Here is a 21,075-nt window from a genome sequence, read left to right as displayed (position 1 = left end):
GCAAAGGCTCCAAGCCCCAACCACCATCCTTTCTGAGGACCTCTTTTCATAGGTTGTCTGCCCGTTATCTCTAACGTGCTGACCCTCTTTTTAGTTAGGTTTCAAGCATTTAGACAACAGCACAGCTTGAGGGCTTTGCTGGTTCCTTCTACAGGAAACATTTTGACTCTTACTATAGGTTTGAATGCATCTCATGACATTAAGTTTTGAGTTCATTGCTGAAGACTCAAAGCTGGAGAATATTGGAAGAGGTGCTTTTATGTTTTCCCTCTCTGTGAGCTCATCTCAGAGGAAAGCTGCACAGAGGCGGTGATATTTGAGGTGGATTTTAAAGCATGACTAAGATTATATAGAGCAACTGTAAGGAAATTCAGAGCCACATAAAAAGAGGAGAATGCAAATTGTACTTTGGAGGGCACTCTGTGGACTGGTTTAGTTTGGACCGATTATTAAAAATATAACATGCAGACCTAGCTGGTTTGACTCAGTGGATAGAGCGTCAGCCTGTGGACTGAAGGGCTCTGGGTTCAATTCCGTTCAAGCGCACATGCCAGGGTTGTGGGCTCTTTCCTCAGTGGGGGGCGTGCAGGAGGCAGCCAGTCAATGATTCTCTCTCATCATTAATGTTTCTATTTCTCTCTCTCCCCTTTCCCTTCCTCTCTGAAATCAATAAAAATATATTAATATATATATATATATATATCATGTTGACAAAAAGTAAGCAATATGGCTTGAAAGACAGATTGATGCCAGATTATAGTCTTAAATAGCATCCACAGAGTTTGGGTTTTATCACTGAGATAATGTAATGGTTTTGAGTGTATAACATGCCTCTGTAGCTCCAAATATTAAATATTCACTGATGACTGTTGTGTTTCTAGTTTTTATCTTTAATTTGAATATCTCTCCTTAACTCATATTTCATCTTTCAAGCTACCTACCAGCAATGTTAATGAGGCATTAACAAATGTAAAAATGCCCCAAACTAAAATCATTATTTCTACTCCTCAAATGTTTGCCCTGATATATCTTATGTAATTTAATGGCATCCAAGTCCATTCTTCCATTCAAATGAGAGAACTACCTCTTCTCCTACCAGACCCATACTTAATCTGCTATTGATAGTATCCATTGTATCTCCTAAAGACCATTAGTATTCATCCCTCCTTTCTATGCCTAGCACCACTGCTTTGTTAAGGCTCTTGCTTTATCACCTCTGACTTTGACCATTTTAAGAGCCTTCCTTCCAGTCACCACATAACTGCTAGAGTTTCATTCCAGAAGAGTGGTCTGGACATTTTATCCACATGCTTCACTGCCTCCAATGGATCTCCATGAAGTGTTTAACAATAATTTTTCAAAAAAGTCTGGCCTAGCCAGAGTGGCTCAGTGGTTGAGCAGGGATCTATGAACCAACAGGTCACAGTTTCATCCCTGGTCAGAGTGCATGCCCAGGTTGGGGACTTGATCCCCAGTGGGAGGTATGTAGGAGGCAGCCAATCGATGATTTTCTCTTATCATTTAAAAAATATATTTATGTATTTTTTATTGTTGATAGTATTACAGATGTCTCCCTCATCATTGATGTTTCTATCTCTTTCTTCCTCTCTCTCTAGAATCAATAAAAATATATTTTAAAAATTCCAACTGACTATGTGATGTCTTCTTCAATAATTCTAAGCAGATATAAGTCTACCTCCTCTGGGTTCCCAAAGAGTACTGTATTATATATACGTATCTCACTTACCACAATGGGTTGAATGATTAAACAAATTGTGGTATGTCCATACCATAGAAAGCCACTCAGGGAACATACTATTGATAATGCAACAACTTGGATGGCTTTCAAGGGAATTATGCTGAGTGGGGAAAAAAAAAAGCCAATATTAAAAGGCTACATACTATATGATTCTAGTTATATAGATCTTGAAATGAAAGACAGAAATGGGAACAGCTAGTGGTTGCTAGAGCTTAGAGACAGCCTGGGGTGAAGGGATGTGGAATCAGATAAGTAGGGGAAAAGGGTAGGCAGGAGAGAGTGAGGGAGGTTTATAAAAGTACAATAAGAGGGTTATTGATAGTTATGGAACTATTCTGTACCTTGACTATTAGAGTGGATATACAAACCTACACATGCAATTAAACTTCATAGAAGTATATACACACAAATGAATGCATGTTGCGAGTGTTCCACATCCCGCGTGGTTCAGGATTCAGGTTCAAGGTTTGGGTTCGGGCTCTGGAGGAGGCCGCCTGCAAATGAAAGAGACAAGACAAGAAATACTAATTTGGAAATTGGGGGCCAGGCAGAAGCACAAGGAAGGACTCTATTTTGCTCTGGCCTTTTGATCCCTTTTATTCAGGTTTTGGGGTACACCCATAGCCCTTAGGCAGGCAATTCCAGTAATAGCTGGGTGATAGCCTATCAGCAAAGATTTACATAAGACTAAGAGGTAGAAGTTGCTTCAGCTACCTTTGTCTCAACCAGACAGTGGATGTATGGCATTGACCCTTGCCAGAGCCTCAAGGTTGACCAGCTTTCCGGACTCCTTGTCCACCCCTTTCTGCTAGTGAAGGCAATGGGTGGCTTCCCACATCTCTCCCATTTCTTTTCCTTAAAAAATCTTGAAAAGTGAATGCCGCCTGAAGGGTGCGAGTCCTTTTAAGACTCTTCATTCTGCATCTGCAGACTAGAAATAAACATATGAGAACAAAAATGAGACAAGCAATAATTATGCAAGATGTTACCATTTGGGACATGGGGTAAAAGCTATATGAAATCTCTGTATTATTTTTGAATTACTTTTTCATTTGGGATATAATTGAAATATTAGGATTAGGCATATAATATAATGGTTTAATATTTGCATATATTGTGAAATGATCACAACAAGTCTAGTTAACATTCATATCCACACAGTTACAATTTTTCCTCTGTTGAAAACTTTTAATTGTTATGGTTCTACCAACCATTACCAGCTATTGTCATACAGTATATGACAATACAGTATTCCAACTATTGTCACAATGCTGTATATTATATCTCATGCCCTTTATCTTATAACTGTAAGTTTTACTTTTAAAAAATGTATATGTATTGATTTCAGAGAGGAAGGGAGAGATAGAAACATCAATGAGAGGGAAACATTGATTGGCTGTCTCCTACACACCCCCTACTGAGGACAGAGCCTGCAACCCAGGCATGTACCCTGATCAGGAATTGAACTGTGACCTTCTGGTTCATAGGTGAATGCTCAACCACTGAATCACACTGACCAGACTTAAAGTTTTACCTTTTGAACCCCTTCACCTGTTACATTCACCTCCCACCTTCTGCCTCTGGCAACAACCAATCAGTTTTCTGCATCTATAAATTCAGTTTTTGGTTTGGTTGTTGTTGTTTTTTAGATTCCCTGTATAAGTAAGATCATATGGTCTTTGTCCTTCTCTTATTTTGCTTACCATAATGCCTTCAAATTTCTTCAATGTTGTCACAAATAGCAACATTTAATTCTTTTTTATGGCCAAATAATATTCCATTACATGGATATATTTTTCTTTATCCTTTCATCCATGTCTTGATAACTGTAAATAATGCTTCAATGAACATAGAAGTGCATATAACTTTTCAAATTAGTGTTTTGTTGCCTTCAGATAATTACCCAGAAGTAGGATCATGTGGTACTACTATTTTTAATGTTTTTGAAGAATTTCTATACTGTTTTCATAAAGGCTGCATCAATTTCCATTCCTAACAATCATGAACAATAATTCCCATGTCCTTGCCAGCACTTGTAATCTCCTGCCATTTTTATGATAGTCATTTTAACAGGCCTGAGGTAAGATTTCATTGTGGTTTTGATTTTCATTTCCCTGATGATTAGTGATGTTGAGCATCTTTTCATGTACCCATTGGCCATCTGTATGCTTTTTTTTTTTTTTTGGAAAAATGCCTATGTAGATCCTCGGCCCATTTTTAAATTAGAGTATTTATTTGCCTATTTGTTTGCTATTGAGTTGTATGATATCTTTATATATTTTGGAACTTAACCTCTTTTCAGATATATGATTTGCAAATATTTTCTCCCTTTTGTAGATTTCATTTTGTTGATGGTTTCCTTTCTCACGCAGAAGCTTTTAAGTTTGATGTAGCCTCACATATTCATTTTTGCTTTTGTTGCATTTGGTGACAAATGGAAAAAATCATTACCAAGTTCAATGTTAAGCTGCTTACCACCTGTTTTCTTCTAGGCATTTTATGATTTCAAGTGTTACATTCAATTCAAGTCTTTAATCCATTTTGAGTTCATTTATGTTAGTGTAAGATAGAGGTCCAATTTCATTCCTTTGCATGTGGCTTTCCAGTTTTCCTAACACTGTTTATTGAAGAGGTTGTTCTTTTCCCATTATATATATTCCTTTACTAGAAGCCCGATACACGAAGATTCATGCTAGAATGGGCTTTCCTTTCCCTTGCTGCCGGCACTGCCTTTCCACTCCGGCCCAGCCCCTTTCCACTCCAGGAGCCTCCTCTTTCTGCTCTGGCCCCACCTTCCCACACTGCCCAGAGGCCCAGAGAGACCAGGGACAAGCATCCCGCCCCAGTCACTCGGCGCCTGTGTATGCAAATTAACGGCCATCTTTGTTGGGTTAATTTGCATCTCACTCCTGATTGGCTGGTGGTATAGCAGAGGTATGGTCAATTTACATGTTTGTCTATTATTAGGTAAGATGATTTGTATGTGTGAGTGTATTATTTCTTAAAACTGTATATAAATCTATAATTTTCTCAAATAATTTTTAAGTGGCTCTTCCAGAATACCCTTTATAGGATCAATGTCAATATGTGTGTGTTTTTTTGTGTAAAAAATGGGAATAAATTATGGTGATAATAATTCTCCAATAAATCTTACTAGAAAGATTTCATAGCATTACAACAAATGGAACACAAAATGCTTTCAAAGTCCCTATGTAAACTGGCTATTTATAAATTTTCTAAGTTACTCTCTAGGTTGTTGCTAAAAATCAGAAAGGAAGCTGCCCATTAGACCCACCTCAAATAATTTTGGTACATTTTTTTTTCTTTTAAGGGGAAACCACATTGCAAGAAGTAATCTTATACTCTTCCTAAATATTAGGGAGCCAGATTGGCAAAGACATGTGGTGGGGGAGAGAAAAATCACATCTCCATGAGACTTATGAACCCAAAGTAGGAAGTAGAAACCATGACAATATATTAATATTTTGTATCATTTTAGTAGACATAAAGAATAGTAGAAACCATTTTGGTTTCTAAGAATCTTGGTGTTCAGAAATTGTTGTAGTGCAAGTTTTTAAATAATGAGAATGGATGTAGCCAGAAAAAGTAAAGACCCCTAATATGGTGCATCAATGATGGATCAGTTCCAGAAAACAGAATTCTTCCATTTCCAGACAAAATGAACCACCAGTATTTTCCTAAGCCAATAAAAGTTTTGTATAAAAAATTTCACCTTTAAACATCATCTTTAAGTAAGACATCTGGGTAACAGGGCAGAGTAGACCTTCTGCTCTGATGATGAAATGTTTTGTTCACATTTAGGGTCTAAAATAGAATCTAGAACTGTGACCTGAAGCTGAGGCTAGAAAGGAAAAGTGATTACAGTTGACTCTTAAACAGCAATGGATTTAGGGGTGCTGAACCCTGTGTAGTCATAAATCCACATATAACTTTTGATTCTCCAAAAGCTTAATTATTCATAGCCTACTAATTACTGGATGCCTTACCAACAATGTTAACAGTTGATTAACAGTTTTTGTATATTACATGTATTATGTACTATCTTCTTATAATAAAGTAAGCTAGAGAAAAGAAAATGTTAAGCAAATCAAGAGAGAAAATACATTTACAATGCTGTATTTATCAATACTATAAACTTACATTGTTTACAAGATGAATGGCCTGTCAGTACCTACATCAATATTATCTCATATGTAGTAAAAGAAATTCACATTTATTTATAGGCATATCAAGTCATACACTGATAACAAACAAGCAGCAAATGATTGATTTATGACAACCTAGTGCCATGGTCGGCAAACTGCAGCTTGCGAGCCACATGTGGCTCTTTGGCCCCTTGAGTGTGGCTCTTCCACAAAATACCACGGCCTGGGCAAGTCTATTTTGAAGAAGTGGCATTAGAAGAAGTTTAAGTTTAAAAAATTTGGCTCTCAAAAGAAATTTCAATCGTTGTACTGTTGATATTTGGCTCTGTTGACTAATGAGTTTGCCGACCACTGACCTAGTGTAATTAATAGGATTGTTTCATGGTCATCTAGCCTATACACTAGTAAATGATTCATTATAAAATTTTACAATACATAGTATTACAGTCATTCAGAATAGTATAATATTGGAAACCATTTTTTTTAAACCACTTACCTGTAATGATAGGTTGATATGTAGTTTCTCCAATTACAAGAAAGATATACTGCATTGTAAGGTAATTCTTTGAAAGGGAAGTTATAAAACAGTAAGTAAACATTATTAATTTTATATTAAATACCACTTACCTTATACTTATGTAAGAATAGGCTATCTACTTCCATACAAGCCATGCAGATCATGTTCTACACGTTGACTACGTAGGCGATGGTGCCGATGACCCAAGAACACCTCATACAGTTTTGCCATTAAGTTATTATTATCATACAAAGACACTCACACACATATATAACATATACATTTATTAACTGTACATTTGTAAAAAACAGATGATTATTTACTATTCATCAAGTGGGAATGGATCATCATAAAAGTCTTCATCCTTGTTTTCTTCACATTGGGTAGGCTGAGGAGGAGGAGGAGGAAGCGAGGGTGGTCTTGCTCTCTCCCTTGATTCCATGGTGGCAGGGGTGAGAGAGGAGGAAGAGACAGAAGGGGCGGCGGCAGGAGAGGCAGCCACACTCAGTGTAACTGTATAGAAACACATCTTCATTTTGTCTGATTTTTTATGTTCCTAAAAATGTTTCTATACAGTACCAGTCCTTCTTCCACCACTTGCCTTGGTTTCAGTGCCAGTGTCATATAAGGGTCCGTGTTGTAAAAGAAGTCAAAGCTGTCTTGAATAATAAAAATACTTCTACCTGATTGTCTGATGTCAATTTGTTTTCTGGCTTCTTCTATCTTCTTCCTCATCATCTGGCATTGGTTCAGAAGCACTCATCTCCATCAAGTGGTCTTCTGCTAATTCCTCTGGCACATTGCCTAATAGCTCTTGAATTTCTCTAAGATCCATATCTTGAAACCCTTCACCACAATCACCACCTTTTTTTTGCCATATCCACAGTCGCTTTTATAACTTCTTTGATTGACTCTGTCATATTTTATGGTAGTAAATAATAAAATAGACTAGTATTTACATATATTTTATGTATTCATGACATACCTAACTTTTTCTTAATTTTGTTGATATTCTAGGCTACAGGGTTCATTTGTGAGTTTTTTCAAATTATTGCAAATATCCAAAAAATATGCAATGTATTTATTGAAAAAATTCCATATATGAGTGGACCACACAGTTCAAACCCGATATTCAAGGGTCAAATGTATGCATAAACTATCATATAAAATAAATGTGTGTGTAAATGGATTTTCAGATGCATAGATTGAACATAGAGAGACCAAGGGTATGTAAATTAAACCCATTTTATTACTTTGTAGTTTTCAAAGCACTTATATACAATTAAAATCAAGACAAATGATCAGCTACATTTAATTTCCAAACATCAGAGGATTTATACCGAAGTTCGTATTTATAAGTTTTAATTAGTAGTTTAAGATTACTGAGAGATACTATTTTAATAGCCATAAATCTAAGTCATGTAATCACATTTAGGTCCATTAGAGAGAATCAATTTTAACTTTAGGATAGTGTAATCATTTATTTTACCCTTAATAGACACTTTACAAACTATGACATTACGGAAAAACATGTTCAGAATATAATACTTGTTTAAGTCTCACAGAGTAAAAATTATTTTTGTCACTTACAAAGTCCTTGCATTTCCTCAATCAGTCTGAAACTAGCTGATACATAAGGATTACTATTCAAGTATATAAAGAAACCAAAACTCAAATATAATATAATTCATTCAGTGGTATTCATAAGAGAACATGGCAAGTTTGATTACAACTCTGACTCCAAAGTACTTGCTCTTTCTACTTCATCATATATGTATTTCTGGGGGGAAAAAAAACCATGAGAATTATAAAATATGACTTGAAAAATACCCATGAAAAGATTTTAAGTGGTTTGGAAAGACTGTTTTCAGACTTTGTTAAATTTTTCAGAAAAGGTTTTGCTCAGTTGTTCAAATGCTAAGACCACATTATCGTCTTCATCTTCACATAGTTCACGCAAGGAAACACTGCAAATGAAAATAAATATATATGAAATACCCATTTCAGAGGAGTCAGTACTATAAGAAGGCTTTTCTTCCCAGGCAGGCAGAATCAAGTAAATCTCACTAGATAATGAAATGTTAGCAAAGTATGAAGAAGGAGAAACATATTTCGCTCAAAAACCCACGCACAAAACACCAACAAAGATCACAAGACAAGTGGCAGTCTATTACTATGGCCCATGTCTATTACTAAGAGGATTCTAAAACCACCAAATTCCAAGTACCCTGACCCTTACTCCCTTCAATAGCAGCTACACAAACTCCCCTTCTTTTCTACAAGTCGCCTATGGAACCTATAGGCAACTACCTCTCTGAAGAGCAAAATATTCCTTCCTTTACCTGGATGTATGAGAAAATAAAGAACACATGGTGTGGTAAACAGAATAATGGCCCCCCAAAGATATCCAAATCCTAATCCCCTGAAATTTACAAATATGTTTACTTCCATGGCAAAGGAGAATTAAGGTTGCAGATACATTTGAAGTTGCTAATCAGCTGTGCTTGAGATGAGGGCATTGCCCTGGATTATCTAAATAGGCCCAATGTAGTCTCAAAGGTCCTTATTTGTAGAAGAGGGAGGCAGGACAGAATAAATGTCAAAGGGATGCAATATGACACTCTACCCACCAATGCTGGCTTTGAACACAGAAGGGGGCCACGTTCGAGGTAATGCCAGCTGCCTCTAGAAGCTGGAATAAATAATAAAACAGCTTGTCCTAAAGCCTCTAGAAAGGAATGCAAGCCTGTCTACACCTTGATTTAGCTCAGTGAGATACATTTTGAACTTTGGGCCTGCAGAATTGTAAGAATAAATTTGTGTTGGCTTAAGTCACTGGTTGTGGTCATTTGTTACAGCAGCAATGAGAAACCAATACACAGGTGACAAGAAAGGAGAGGAGATTCAAGAATGAACACTGCAGTTGGGCTGATCAAGGACTGAAAACAACCAAAATCTGGATTTTTATCAGCCTTTTATAAACGTATCTACCTTAATTCCACTAGAATTCCAGTTTTGTTTTTCCTAGTGTCTTCACTGTCCACCAAAATGAATGATCAGATCTATATTTACAACTTTTAATTTCTTCCTAGTCACAGACCTATAATTATGACTAATGGACATTTCTTCCTGAACGATATTCCACAGATATCATAACACACTATTTCTGGTTGTCAGTCTCCAAATCTCATCTGAACACTTATGTTTCCTATATATCATTAACTAAAATAGAAACCTTGGCATCTTCTCCAACTGCATGACATTTACTGACAAGTTCTTTGATTCTTTGTTTAATTTTAATTTTACTTACGTATAGTTGGTATACAATATTATATTAATTTCAGGTATACAATATAGTGATTTGACATTTATAGTCTTTACAATGTGATCACCACACTAAGTTTAGTAATCATATGTCACAATGCAAGGTTATCATAATATTATTGACTATACTTACTTTCATCTCTTTCACCCATCCCACATCCCCCATCCCCCTCCTCTCTGGCAACCATCAATTTGCTCTCTGTTTCCCTGAGTCTGTTTTGTTTTGTTTGTTTTTGTTTTTTCGGATTCCACTCTCTCATAAATATATCTCTAACCACTCTTCTTCAACATTACTTCTATTTCCTTAATTCAGACCTTCATTTATTCTCACCTGCATGACTGTTATAGCCTTTGAGCTTCTACCATTTACATAAACCATACACCATAGACTCGTATCACACTCATTCTTATGCACTGCCTACACATTGCTCAAAATAGTAGCTCAAACTCTAAAATATGATAATGAAGACCCTTTCCAATATATACAGTATATCCAAATTGCCTTTAAAGCTGCTTGAAGCAACTCAGCATCTCCCCATCACTATCACAACCCCATATTCTACATGCCACCATTCTGCGCTTGAAGCCTATGCCTGACACATAAGGCCCTTTCCCAATTCTGTCCTTTGAAAGCACTATTCCCTCTGCTCCACCCTTTAAGACTTGGTCAAAATGTTACTTTGAGAATCCTTTTCTGAATTCAAGGTAGAATGGGTCACCTTTTATCCATCATCCTAGTACTTATTACCTTTGTAATATCTAAAAAGTCATTTTTCTCTCAGTACATTGTAAGATTGTCTTAAAGCAAGAACATATTTAATAATTCTCTATATCTCAAAAGTTTAGACTACACCTCAAACCAATAATAATTCAGTACTTTTATAGAAGTGAATGAATGAATGATTTTCCTAGGCTCAGCTTTTGAGAGAGCTCCCAAGTCTCTTAAGATTCTTGGAGTGCTCTGGAGACTCTCATGTGGATAACTATGAACACATAAGGAATACTCAATCTAGAGCAGTTCCCTCTGCTTCACCATCCTAAAAGTTTCATTCTGCATGTAAAAAGTTCAAACATATCTGATTAATCTCAGATAAAAGAAATAAAATTACCTGATTAGCAAAAACCCCATGAACAAGGGATTCATGGCAAATTATATGTATACTAGAGGCCTGGTGCACAAATTTAGTGCACTCGAGGGCGGGGGGAGTCCCCCAGCCTGGCCTATGCTCTCTCACAGTACAGGAGCCCCATGATCGATTGCCCCAAAGAGGTAAGCTCTGCCCACCCATCTGGGGCTCCTCAATGGATTTCCCCAAAGAGGCAGGCTGGAGCTATGGACCCCCAAGCCTCACCGTGTGGAGCCACCAGGTCCTGCCTCCTCCGCGCTGCGTGGAACCGCTGGGACCTGCCTCCAAGCTGCACATGCAGCGGCAAGTCCCCGCCCACCTGCATGCGCCTCGCCATGTGCGCCCGCTGCACACGCAGCCTCATGGTGATGGATTGTGACAGTGTGAGGGCATCACGGCATGAGGGCATCACAACCACATAGGCTTTTATTAGTATAGACTAGAGCCCGGTGCACAAAATTTGTGCACTCGGGGGGGGGGGGTCCTCCAGCCTGGCCTGTGCCTTGTCACAGTGCAGGAGCCCCACAATTGATCACCCCTAAGAGGTAGGCCCCGCCCACCCATCCGGGGCTCCTAGATGGATTGCCCCAAAGAGGTAGGCCGGAGCTGGGGGTCCTGCCTCCATGCCGTGTGGAGCCAGGAGGCAAAACGCCCAGGACCCCCAGGCATTCCTCACTGCACAGAGCCGGGAGGAGGCAGGACCCCCAGGCAGGCCTCACTGGGTGGAGCTGGGACCCCCAGGCAGGCCTCACTGGACACACAGGCAGGTCTTGCCTCATGTAGGCGGGACTCCCAGGCAGGCTCTGTGCAGCTCACACAGTGTAAAGCCCAGCCCCACACACCTACACGCGCCTACTGTGCACACAGCCATCTTGTGATGGCGTGAGGACATCATGGCGTGACAACCACTTAGGCTTTTATTAGTAAGGATGTGTACAATATTTTAAATATATGATTTTATTGACTTTAGAGAGAGGAAGTGATAGGGAAAGAGAGATAGAAACATCAATGATGAGAGAGGGAATCATTGACCAGCTGCGTCTTGCACGCCTCCAACTGGGGATCGAACCCACAACCGAGTCATGTGCCCTGACCTGGAAATTGAACCATGAACTCCTGGTTCATAGGTTGACACTCAATCACTGAACAACACCAGCCAGGCATATATGTGTACAATTTTTAAAGTGACAGAAAAAGGAACATTCATAAAGTATTGAAGTGCATGCAGACTGGAGGCATTAGGAAGATGAATATTTAACTAGGCAGCACTAGATGGTCCTAAGAAGAACCTTCTAGTGGAGCCTAGGAATGGGGGTATCCACACAAAATTTGGAATTACTTGGGTCTCCACTCGACTCTGTTAAAGATGAAAACAGGAAGCCAATATGAGAGATTAGAATTGCATGAAGCCTGGAAAAAACACTGAATAAGCAAGAGTCAAGAATATGTAAGTGGATGTAAACCAGAAACCTGATGGAGCCATAAGGGGCCCTCTGATGTACCATGTGTTTGATTTACACTGATTATGGAAATTGAGAAATTCAAAATGATCAAGGTTTTAGAATATTGCTGCCTGTTGGTGCACAGTGCCTGGGGCTGAGACTGGTCTGGATGCTACTTTATGTCAAATAGATTTGGGAATTAACTCTAAGGTAGCAATGTAACAGGATGTTGAGAAGTTCCAAAAAGTTTTGGGGAGTTGAAATGCATAGCACCTAAAAGGTTCAATGATACCTGTAAGTATGAACTTAACATTTTTCAAATTACCACTAAATTACCGGAAAATATGAAATCAGTATTTAAAAGCTGTAACAAACCTGATAGATTGAAGGGTGAGTGAAAAATCTTTCAACAGCTCATAAGCGTCTCCTTCATTCATCCTAAACAAAACAATATTTGGGAAAATCAATGGTACAAAAACATTCAGGAACTTCTTATTCCATACCGAAATGTTAGATTCATCAATAATAATGGATTGCTTTTGTCTTCCAAGAGGTATTTACCAGAATCATTTCTCTCACAGACTCCCAAAAGATCATTTAACCTGTGGAAATTCAATAACAAGTATCACAGCCACAGATGACCAACAAAAATCAGAGTCTGACCACTCAGGAGAAATCCAAGGTAGGAAAGTAAAGCTCAACAGAGTGAATGAGAGCTAGATACTCAAATGGGAAGAACTAAATAAATTATTTACTGATATCACAGCTGCTTTATTTACAACAGTGAAACATATTTTTTAAAATGATTAGTATTTCTCAAGAGTGTTAGAAGTTGTAAATGCTTTAATTTAATAAAAATTTTATGTAAAATGCATACTGAATGCTGATTGGTGTGACAGATGCTCCTCCCCACACCTGTATGCTCACTGCCTGGGCCAATTTCCCCATTCCTAGGTAAACGCAAGAGGATGTATTCCTGCTTACTATTTTAAAAATAGTTTCCCTGCCTAAGAGCTAAAACAATTGTCTTTCTTTATTCAGTCCTCAAATGTGTGAATTATATACATTCTATATAGTTCTCTCATCATGAAAAGCTTATTATTTGTTATTGTCACTCAGTTTCAAAATATCTAATAATCAATAAATAGGGTACTTAATAAAAATATATTTTTATATTTGTACTAGTGACAGATTCGTGCACATTGAAAGGAAATTAATTAGAAGGTGGCCGGCAGGGCAGGAGTGGGTGAGAAGGGCCGGACACGCGCTGGAGCCAACTTCCTGCGGTGCCTCCCCAGCGTCTGAGTCTGTGGAATGAGCGGGGTCCCTCAGCCTGGCCTGTGAGGATCAGGCGGAAAACCAGCTCTCTGACATCCCCCAAGGGGACTCAGAGTGTAAGAGGGCACTCTGTAAAGTTGCTGTCGTACAGGGTGTGAAATGCAAACGCAAGTGTGCAGTAAACCAGATTCGGGCCGACAGTGCCCCAGCAACAACATAAGCCTCGGCCGAAGATGGAATTGCATGGCCCCGTGAGGAATCGGGCTCCCTCCTCTCTGGTTTCCAGGTGGGTCACCCGAGAACCGCCGCTGTCAAGTCACTGCAGCTCTGTAGCTCCTGCAATGAGCGTCTACCCACTGGTGGTCAGTGCGCATCACAGCGACTGGTTGGATAGGTGGAGGGACACTTAGCATATTAGCCTTTTATAGACGTGAAAATATTTACATTTGTAGAGTAAATCGTTATGTCAACTGAGTCAGCCTAAGTCCCAAGATTTTGCTGGTAAACCACAAATAAAAATAACACATTTTATCTTGCCATTAGCCTATAAGAATAAAATTCTAGAAATTTAGAATAACTAACCTGTACTTGAAATTGTAAAAAGGCTTTTGCTTAAAATTCATTAAGTTCATTCGTTTAATATACATGTATGGAAATAGAGATCAACATAGAGCTGGAGATGGACATAGATATAGAAATAGAGGTAGAAATAGAGATGAAAGAGAGAGATAGACATGGACAGGGATGTGGACATGGAGGCAGAGAAAGAGGTAGTGATTTACACGGAGGCAAATAAAACATACCTGTTGTCCTGGACTAATCCTACCAAGGAACCATGTTTATAGAAATCAAGTGCATAAGCATTAAGTGGCATTCTTCTTCCTTGGCTATCAAATTTGTGTGGCCAAAGCAAAGGAGCCTGAGCATGACTGATACCAATTGTGCGCAGAATGACCTGAAGAAATACAATTTTTCTTAATTTATTCATTCATAATGAAAGTTTGTAACTTCTTACATTGTGCTTTTCAGTTACTTCCTTAAACCAGCATTTTTAACCTTTTGCACTCGGATGTCGAGTGTGACTCCACACGGTTAGCATCGGTAGCAGCTCGTATGTCGAGCCACACTTGACACGTAGTTTCACCATAGGGAAAGGGGGATTTTTGACTATTTTTCCAGTATCTTTTCTTGTTTTCATTAGCATGAAAGGACAAGTAAAATGTAAATGCCGTCTCAACTGATGCCAAAAAAGAAAAATGAAAAACCAATAACGCATGTGAAATTTATTAGGAAACTAGTACATGATCTTGTTGGAGAATTCAGAGATGGTACACTAACTTCCAGGGGTAGATTATTATCCACTAACTTAGAGCAACGTTTAGATGGAAAGCTCCATATAATCACACCTCACCCTAACAAAAAACACAAAGATTGTGTTGTTTGTTCTAACAGAAAAATCAAAAAAGGAAGAAGAGAGACGATTTATATTTGCAAAACATGTGAATGTAAACCAGGTCTTCATGTGGGTGAATGTTTCAAAAAATATCACACCATGAAAAATTACAGAGATTAAAATTACTCTTTGAATGTATCAATAATTTGAAATATAAAAAAATCCAAATAAATAAGTTTGTATGAAAAGAAACTCCAGTTTTGTATTCTACTGCCACGCTTTGTAAAATCTGGGGTATTTAAAAAATTAAATCCCGCGTAGAATAAAGGAATCGAGAAAAAAGCAAGTGAGTGCAAAGGGTTAAAGCACACTCTTTAGTTGAGGAAAGAGGGTGACTTTCATACACACTGGGGTGTGCCACCCTAAGCAACCCTAGAGAATGGCTTGGATCCACCTATGAACTTTATTGCAGCACAGAATATTGATGGAAATCTCAACCATCCAGCCTAGGATACAGCAAGACTCACTGGGAAAGGAAAGCTAATTGGAAAATTTATCATTATCCTAATTAGTACAGGAAATATCTTTATAAACACAGCATCAGGGAGCTTGTACCTTGTCTGTCTCAGGAGAAGAGTTCAACTGAACAACTCCAACACTTTTTATAATCCAATTACCAGAATGAAACGGAAGGGGAGGAGGAAGGAGGAAAATAAAAAAAGGAAGAAAGCAAATCAAGAGTTTTCCATGTCTGCTCTTTTTCTTGAAAACTGTACTTTGTGGGGGCATTGCCAGTAACAGTGTAAATTGGTACAACTTCAATCTAAAAGACTTGGTAGTAGCTTGGAAAGTTACTATTAGTCACATCCGTTGGGATATTTTTATTCCATTATGATCTAGATAATCGTTTTGACCCTAAAACTCCAGCAAATTTATACTCAAATGCAACTGTTGCACATGTGTACCAGATGTTCATAGTAACTATGAATTATAAAGACTAGAAGCAAACACAAACATTTATTTACAGGAGAATAGATCAATACATTGTTTTACTTTCACACTACGAAATATTATGAAGTAGCAAAAATAAAATAGAGTTTCTTGTCACAACATGAATGAATCTTATGGGCATAGTTTTAGGTATAAAAAGCAACTTCTAGGAGACCACAATAGGTATTCCTTCACTTTTTATAAAATTCCAAAGCAGCAAAAATGAAATGAGATTTTGGTATCTGACATTTTAAAGGAGAAATAAAAACACAAAGTTTAGGACAGTTGATATCATGAGGAAAGCAGAGCGATAAGTGAATGAAATAGAGGAGGAGTACATGGCTGTTATTAGTTTTACTAGAGGCCCGGTGCATGAAATTCGTGCATGGAGGGGGGTTGTCCCTCAGCCCAGCCTGTACCCTCTCCAATATCGGACATCCCTCTCACAATCCAGGACTGCTGGATCCCAACTGCTTGCCTGCCTGCCTTCCTGATTGCCCCTAACCGCTTCTGCCTGCCAGCCTATCACCCCCTAACCACTCTGCTGCCAGCCTGTTTGCCCCCAACTTCCCTCCTCTGCTGGCCTGGTCACCCCTAACTGCCCTCTCCTGCAGGGTTGATCACCTCCAACTGCCCTCCCTTGCAGGCCTGGTCCCTCTCAACTGCCCTCCCCTGCTGGCCATCTTGTAGTGGCCATCTTGTGTCCACATGGGGGCAGGATCTTTGACCACATGGGGGCAGCTATATTGTGTGTTGCAGTGATGATCAATCTGTATATTACTCTTTTATTAGATAGGATAGAGGCCTGGTACAGGGGTGGGGGCCAGCTGGTTTGCCCTGAAGGGTGTCCCGGATCAGGTGGGGGTTCCCTTGGGGCGTGGGGCGGCCTGAGCGAGGGGCCTGTGGTGGTATGCAGGCTGGCCACGCCCCCTGGCAACCCAAGGGGAGGCCCTGGTATCTGGAATTTATTTTCCTTCTATAATTGAAACTTTGTAGCCTGGAGCGGAGCCAAGCCTGGGGCTCCCTCCAGGCCGGCAGCCATTTCTGTTGGGGTTATAATTGAAACTTTGTTGCCTTAAGCGGGTGGGCCCGGCCAGGGTTTGTGGAAAGCTTTGCTTCCCGTTGCCGGCGGCAACCCTGGCCTGCTCTCTCAAGCTCCATTCTGCCACCATTTGTTTGAATTTGTTTACCTTCTATAATTGAAACTTTGTAGCTTGAGTGGAGGCTTAGGCCTGGCAAGGGCAGGCGGAAAGCTTGGCTTCCTCTGTTACCTAGGAAACCTTGCTCTCTGTGGCTGTAGCCATCTTGGTTTGGGTTAATTTGCATGCCCGCTCTGATTGGATGGTGGGCATGGCTTGTGGGTGTGTTGGAGGTATGGTCAATTTGCATATTTGTCTATTATTAGGTAGGATGCCTTATAGTTTACCTATATGCCATTTAAAGATATGTATGTATGCATATTTAGGAATACAGTAGAATGTAATGAATAAAGCAAAATATGCTTTAAGATATTGTAACTTACACTAGTAAATTTGTATAAAGCAAGTTGGATAAGGCACAGGGCATGTTACGTTACCATCAAGCAATACTCTGGAAATATTCACAAAAGCATGATGCTTCAAAATAGTTGAAATAGACCTGCCCCCTTCTTTCAAACCCTTCATTCCCTGTACCCAAAAGGACACTGCTAATTGATGGTGATTGCATGGCAGTAAGGCATAGACATTATATCCTACTAGAGGCCCGGTGCATGAAATTCGTGCATGGGGTTGGGGTGTCCCTCAGCCCAGCCTGCACCCTCTCCAATCTGGGACCCCTCAAGGGATGTCCGACTGCCCTCTCACAATCCAGGATTGCTGGCTCCGAACTGCTTGCCTGCCTGCCAGCCTGATCACCCCCTAACCACTCTCCTGCCAGCCTGATCAATGCCTAACTGTTCCCCTGCCAGCCCAGTCATCCCCAACTGCCTTCCCCTGACAGCCCGGTCACCCCCAAATGCTCTCCCCTCCTATTACCTCTTTAGTAGATAGGGTTTTTTTCTTTAACATATTGGACTGTGTACCTGCCGTGGTCTTCACAAACCAGTAAAAAATGTAAACCCAAACTAAAAGTGTCATAAAATAAACTTAAACAGGAATTTCATGAGACCTTAGAAAGGTGATATGATGTGGTTGTTTCTTTCTTTTTTCTTTCTTTCTTTTTCTTGATGTTTCAACTTTTGTCCTTTCTTTCTTTTTTCCTTTTATTCCTTTTCTGTCCTCTCTTTCTCTTAACTTTTCCGTTGGTAGAATTGTCAGTACTTGAATCTGTCTTGCTTCCAGAAGACAAAGAAGAGGGAAACACACAGTCATCTGAAGAAAAAGATGATCTATGATGGGATTGGTGGTGTTTCTGGTTTTGCTCTTTTCCCGGTTTGATTGTCATTTCTGCCGGCCCCGGCATCTTCAGGACTTGTGCATGGGCACTTCTTATTCATGTTTACAAAACCTCCCTGCCTTGGTGAAAACTGTAGGGGAAAAGACCTTCCTGGGTGGGCTCAAGCCCTGCCCAAGGTGCTGAGGAACCAGGGTGGGGAGCACTCTGCACCACCTCTGCAGAGCCAACCTCCGGACCTCGGGGTACTCTCCAGTAATGTAACTGCAATGTCCAGGTTTGCCTTCAGAAATTAGTTGTAAGTTACTTCTGATGTGAAACCCTATCTCAGACATTTCCATGTGGTTCCTAAAGATTTTAAACAAAACCCATTTACCTCCCTAACCTGGTCAGAACTTTCTACCCAATGGGAGAGGTTTGCTGGGCAGCATCGCCCAGATTACTAACCCCCTCCCTCTCCAATCACTCGGCTGGCGGCAAGGGAAGTTCCAAGGCTATAGTGTGTGTGGGGGATCACTCCATGGGGGTGCACCCTGACACCCCAGGCTGCCTCTTGGAGGGAATAGCTCTGGGGGGCACGGCTGCCTCCCAGGCCTACACCCCCCAGCTGCAGATGGGAGCTGATCTCAGAGGGGGCAGGGTGGGGGGGTGGGAGGGAGGTGTATAGGCAGCCTGGGTCTCCCAGGCCCACAGCCCAGGCTGGGACAGGCAGCAGACGGCTCCTGCCATGCACTGGTCTTGTGCAGTCGCCTCCCAGACCCACGGCCCGGGTCGCGGAGGGCAGCTGATCAAGGCAGCTGGTCTCGGAGGGCAGATGATGGAGGCAGCCAGTCTTGGAGGGCAGCCTATGGAGGCGGCCCAGCGCGGGCGCCTCCCAGACCCACAGCCCGGGTCGCGGAGGGCAGCTGATAAAGGCAGCTGGTCACGGAGGGCAGCTGATCCAGGCAGCCTGTCTCAGAGGGCAGCCGATGGAGGCGGCCAAGCGCGGGCGCCTCCCAGACCCACGGACCGGGGTCGCGGAGGGCAGCTGATCTAGGCAGCTGGTCGCGGAGGGCAGCCTATGGAGGCGGCCGTGCGCGGGCTCCTCCCAGACCCACGGCCCGGGTCCGGGAGGGCAGCCGATGGAGGCGGCCGTGCGCGGGCTCCTCCCAGACCCACGGACCGGGTCCGGGAGGGCAGCCAATGGAGGCGGCCGTGCGCGGGCTCCTCCCAGACCCACGGACCGGGTCCGGGAGGGCAGCCAATGGAGGCGGCCGTGCGCGGGCGCCTCCTGGACCCACGGCCCGGGTCGCGGAGGGCAGCCGATGGAGGCGGCCGTGGGCGGGCTCCTCCCAGACCCACGGACCGGGTCCGGGAGGGCAGCTGATTGAGGCGGCCGTGCGCGGGCTCCTCCCAGACCCAGGGCCCGGGTCGCGGAGGGCAGCCGATGGAGGCGGCCGTGCGCGGGCTCCTCCCAGACCCACGGACCGGGTCCGGGAGGGCAGCCGATGGAGGCGGCCATGCACGGGCGCCTCCAGACCCACAGCCAGGGTCCGGGAGGGCAGCCGATGGAGGCGGCCATGCGCGGGCGCCTCCCAGACCCACAGCCAGGGTCCGGGAGGGCAGCCGATGGAGGCGGCTGTGCGCAGGCGCCTCCAGACCCATGGCCCGGGTCGGGCATGAAGCTGATCATGGCGGCCGAGCGTGGGCGCCTCCCCAACCCACGGCCAGTTTCAGGGCTAGAAGAGGATCTGGCTGGAGGGCAAAGCCGCCTCCTAGGCCAACAGGCTGGGCTGCTCGCTGCCTTCTCTCAGCGGCAGCCTTCCCTGGGACTGGGGGACTCCTGCGGGCCTGGGCGCCGCCATCTTGTGTCTATGGGCGCCGCCATTTTTGTCGCGGAGTGATGGTTAATTTGCATACTACTCTATTATTAGATAGGATTATATCTGTTAGTGTCTCTTCAAAAGCCATGGAAAAACTCGCACAAGGAAGCAAAAGTGAATGCTACATAATGTTCATAAGTTGAATTAACTGATAAAAAGAAGTGGAAATTATAATACTTAAAATTAATACCTTTTTTCAATGTAAAATAAAATTATTCCAAAATCTCTTATGTAAGTAATGGTTTGTGATTGAACACATAAAATACAGGAGAAAAAAAAACTTCATAAAAGTACTGGTCTTATAAGCTAACATACACTCCTTTATTATTTCTATACTAGGAATCCTCATTCTTTGAAGGCAGTTTATTATAAGACACTATTCATACGGGGTAAAGCTCTACAGAGCTATCCACATAAGAGCTTCACCCAGGATCTGGAGCAGTGGACTCCAACTTGTTTGGGGCTTTTTTGTTTGGTTTAGTTTTGTTGTTTTGTTTGTCTGTTTGCCTCAGACACCACTTCCTTTATTTTTTCCTCAATTACAGTTTACATTCAATATTATTTTGTTTTCGTTTCAGGTGTATGCACAGTGGTTAGACATCCATATACTTTATAAAGTGGTCTCCTGATATGTCCAGTAACCACTTGGCACCATCCATAGTTATATTATTGACTATATTCCCTATGCTGTACTTTATATACATGTGACTATTTTGTAACTACCAATTTATACTTCCTAATCCCTTCACCATGTTCACCCAGTCTTCCAAACCCCCTAAAATTTGTTTTTAAGTCATGTTCCTTATTAGTAAAAATAAGTTTCTTTCTTGCTTCTTCTTTCATA

General features: G+C 41.4%; 1 protein-coding gene across 3 annotated transcripts in view; it reads right to left on the bottom strand.

The window, feature by feature from the left end:
• Positions 1 to 8,226: 8,226 nt before the first annotated feature.
• The window catches only part of LOC307100199 (putative ATP-dependent RNA helicase DDX60), a 105,612-nt gene continuing 92,763 nt past the window's right edge, over positions 8,227 to 21,075 (bottom strand). For all 3 annotated transcript variants that reach the window (XM_079772559.1, XM_079772560.1, XM_079772561.1), the window contains 3 exons: positions 14,417 to 14,568; positions 12,711 to 12,773; positions 8,227 to 8,409 (listed from right to left, as the gene is read on the bottom strand). In XM_079772559.1, coding sequence (XP_079628685.1) covers positions 8,310 to 8,409; positions 12,711 to 12,773; positions 14,417 to 14,568 — 315 coding nt within the window. In that variant the 3' untranslated portion in view covers positions 8,227 to 8,309. The remainder of the gene's footprint in view (positions 8,410 to 12,710; positions 12,774 to 14,416; positions 14,569 to 21,075) is intronic.

The sequence above is a fragment of the Cnephaeus nilssonii genome (genome assembly GCF_951640355.1).
Source record: "Cnephaeus nilssonii genome assembly, chromosome: 5".
NCBI lineage: Eukaryota > Metazoa > Chordata > Mammalia > Chiroptera > Vespertilionidae > Cnephaeus > Cnephaeus nilssonii.
Note: the sequence above shows the minus strand (reverse complement) of the source record. Positions and strands in the feature narration are given on the sequence as shown.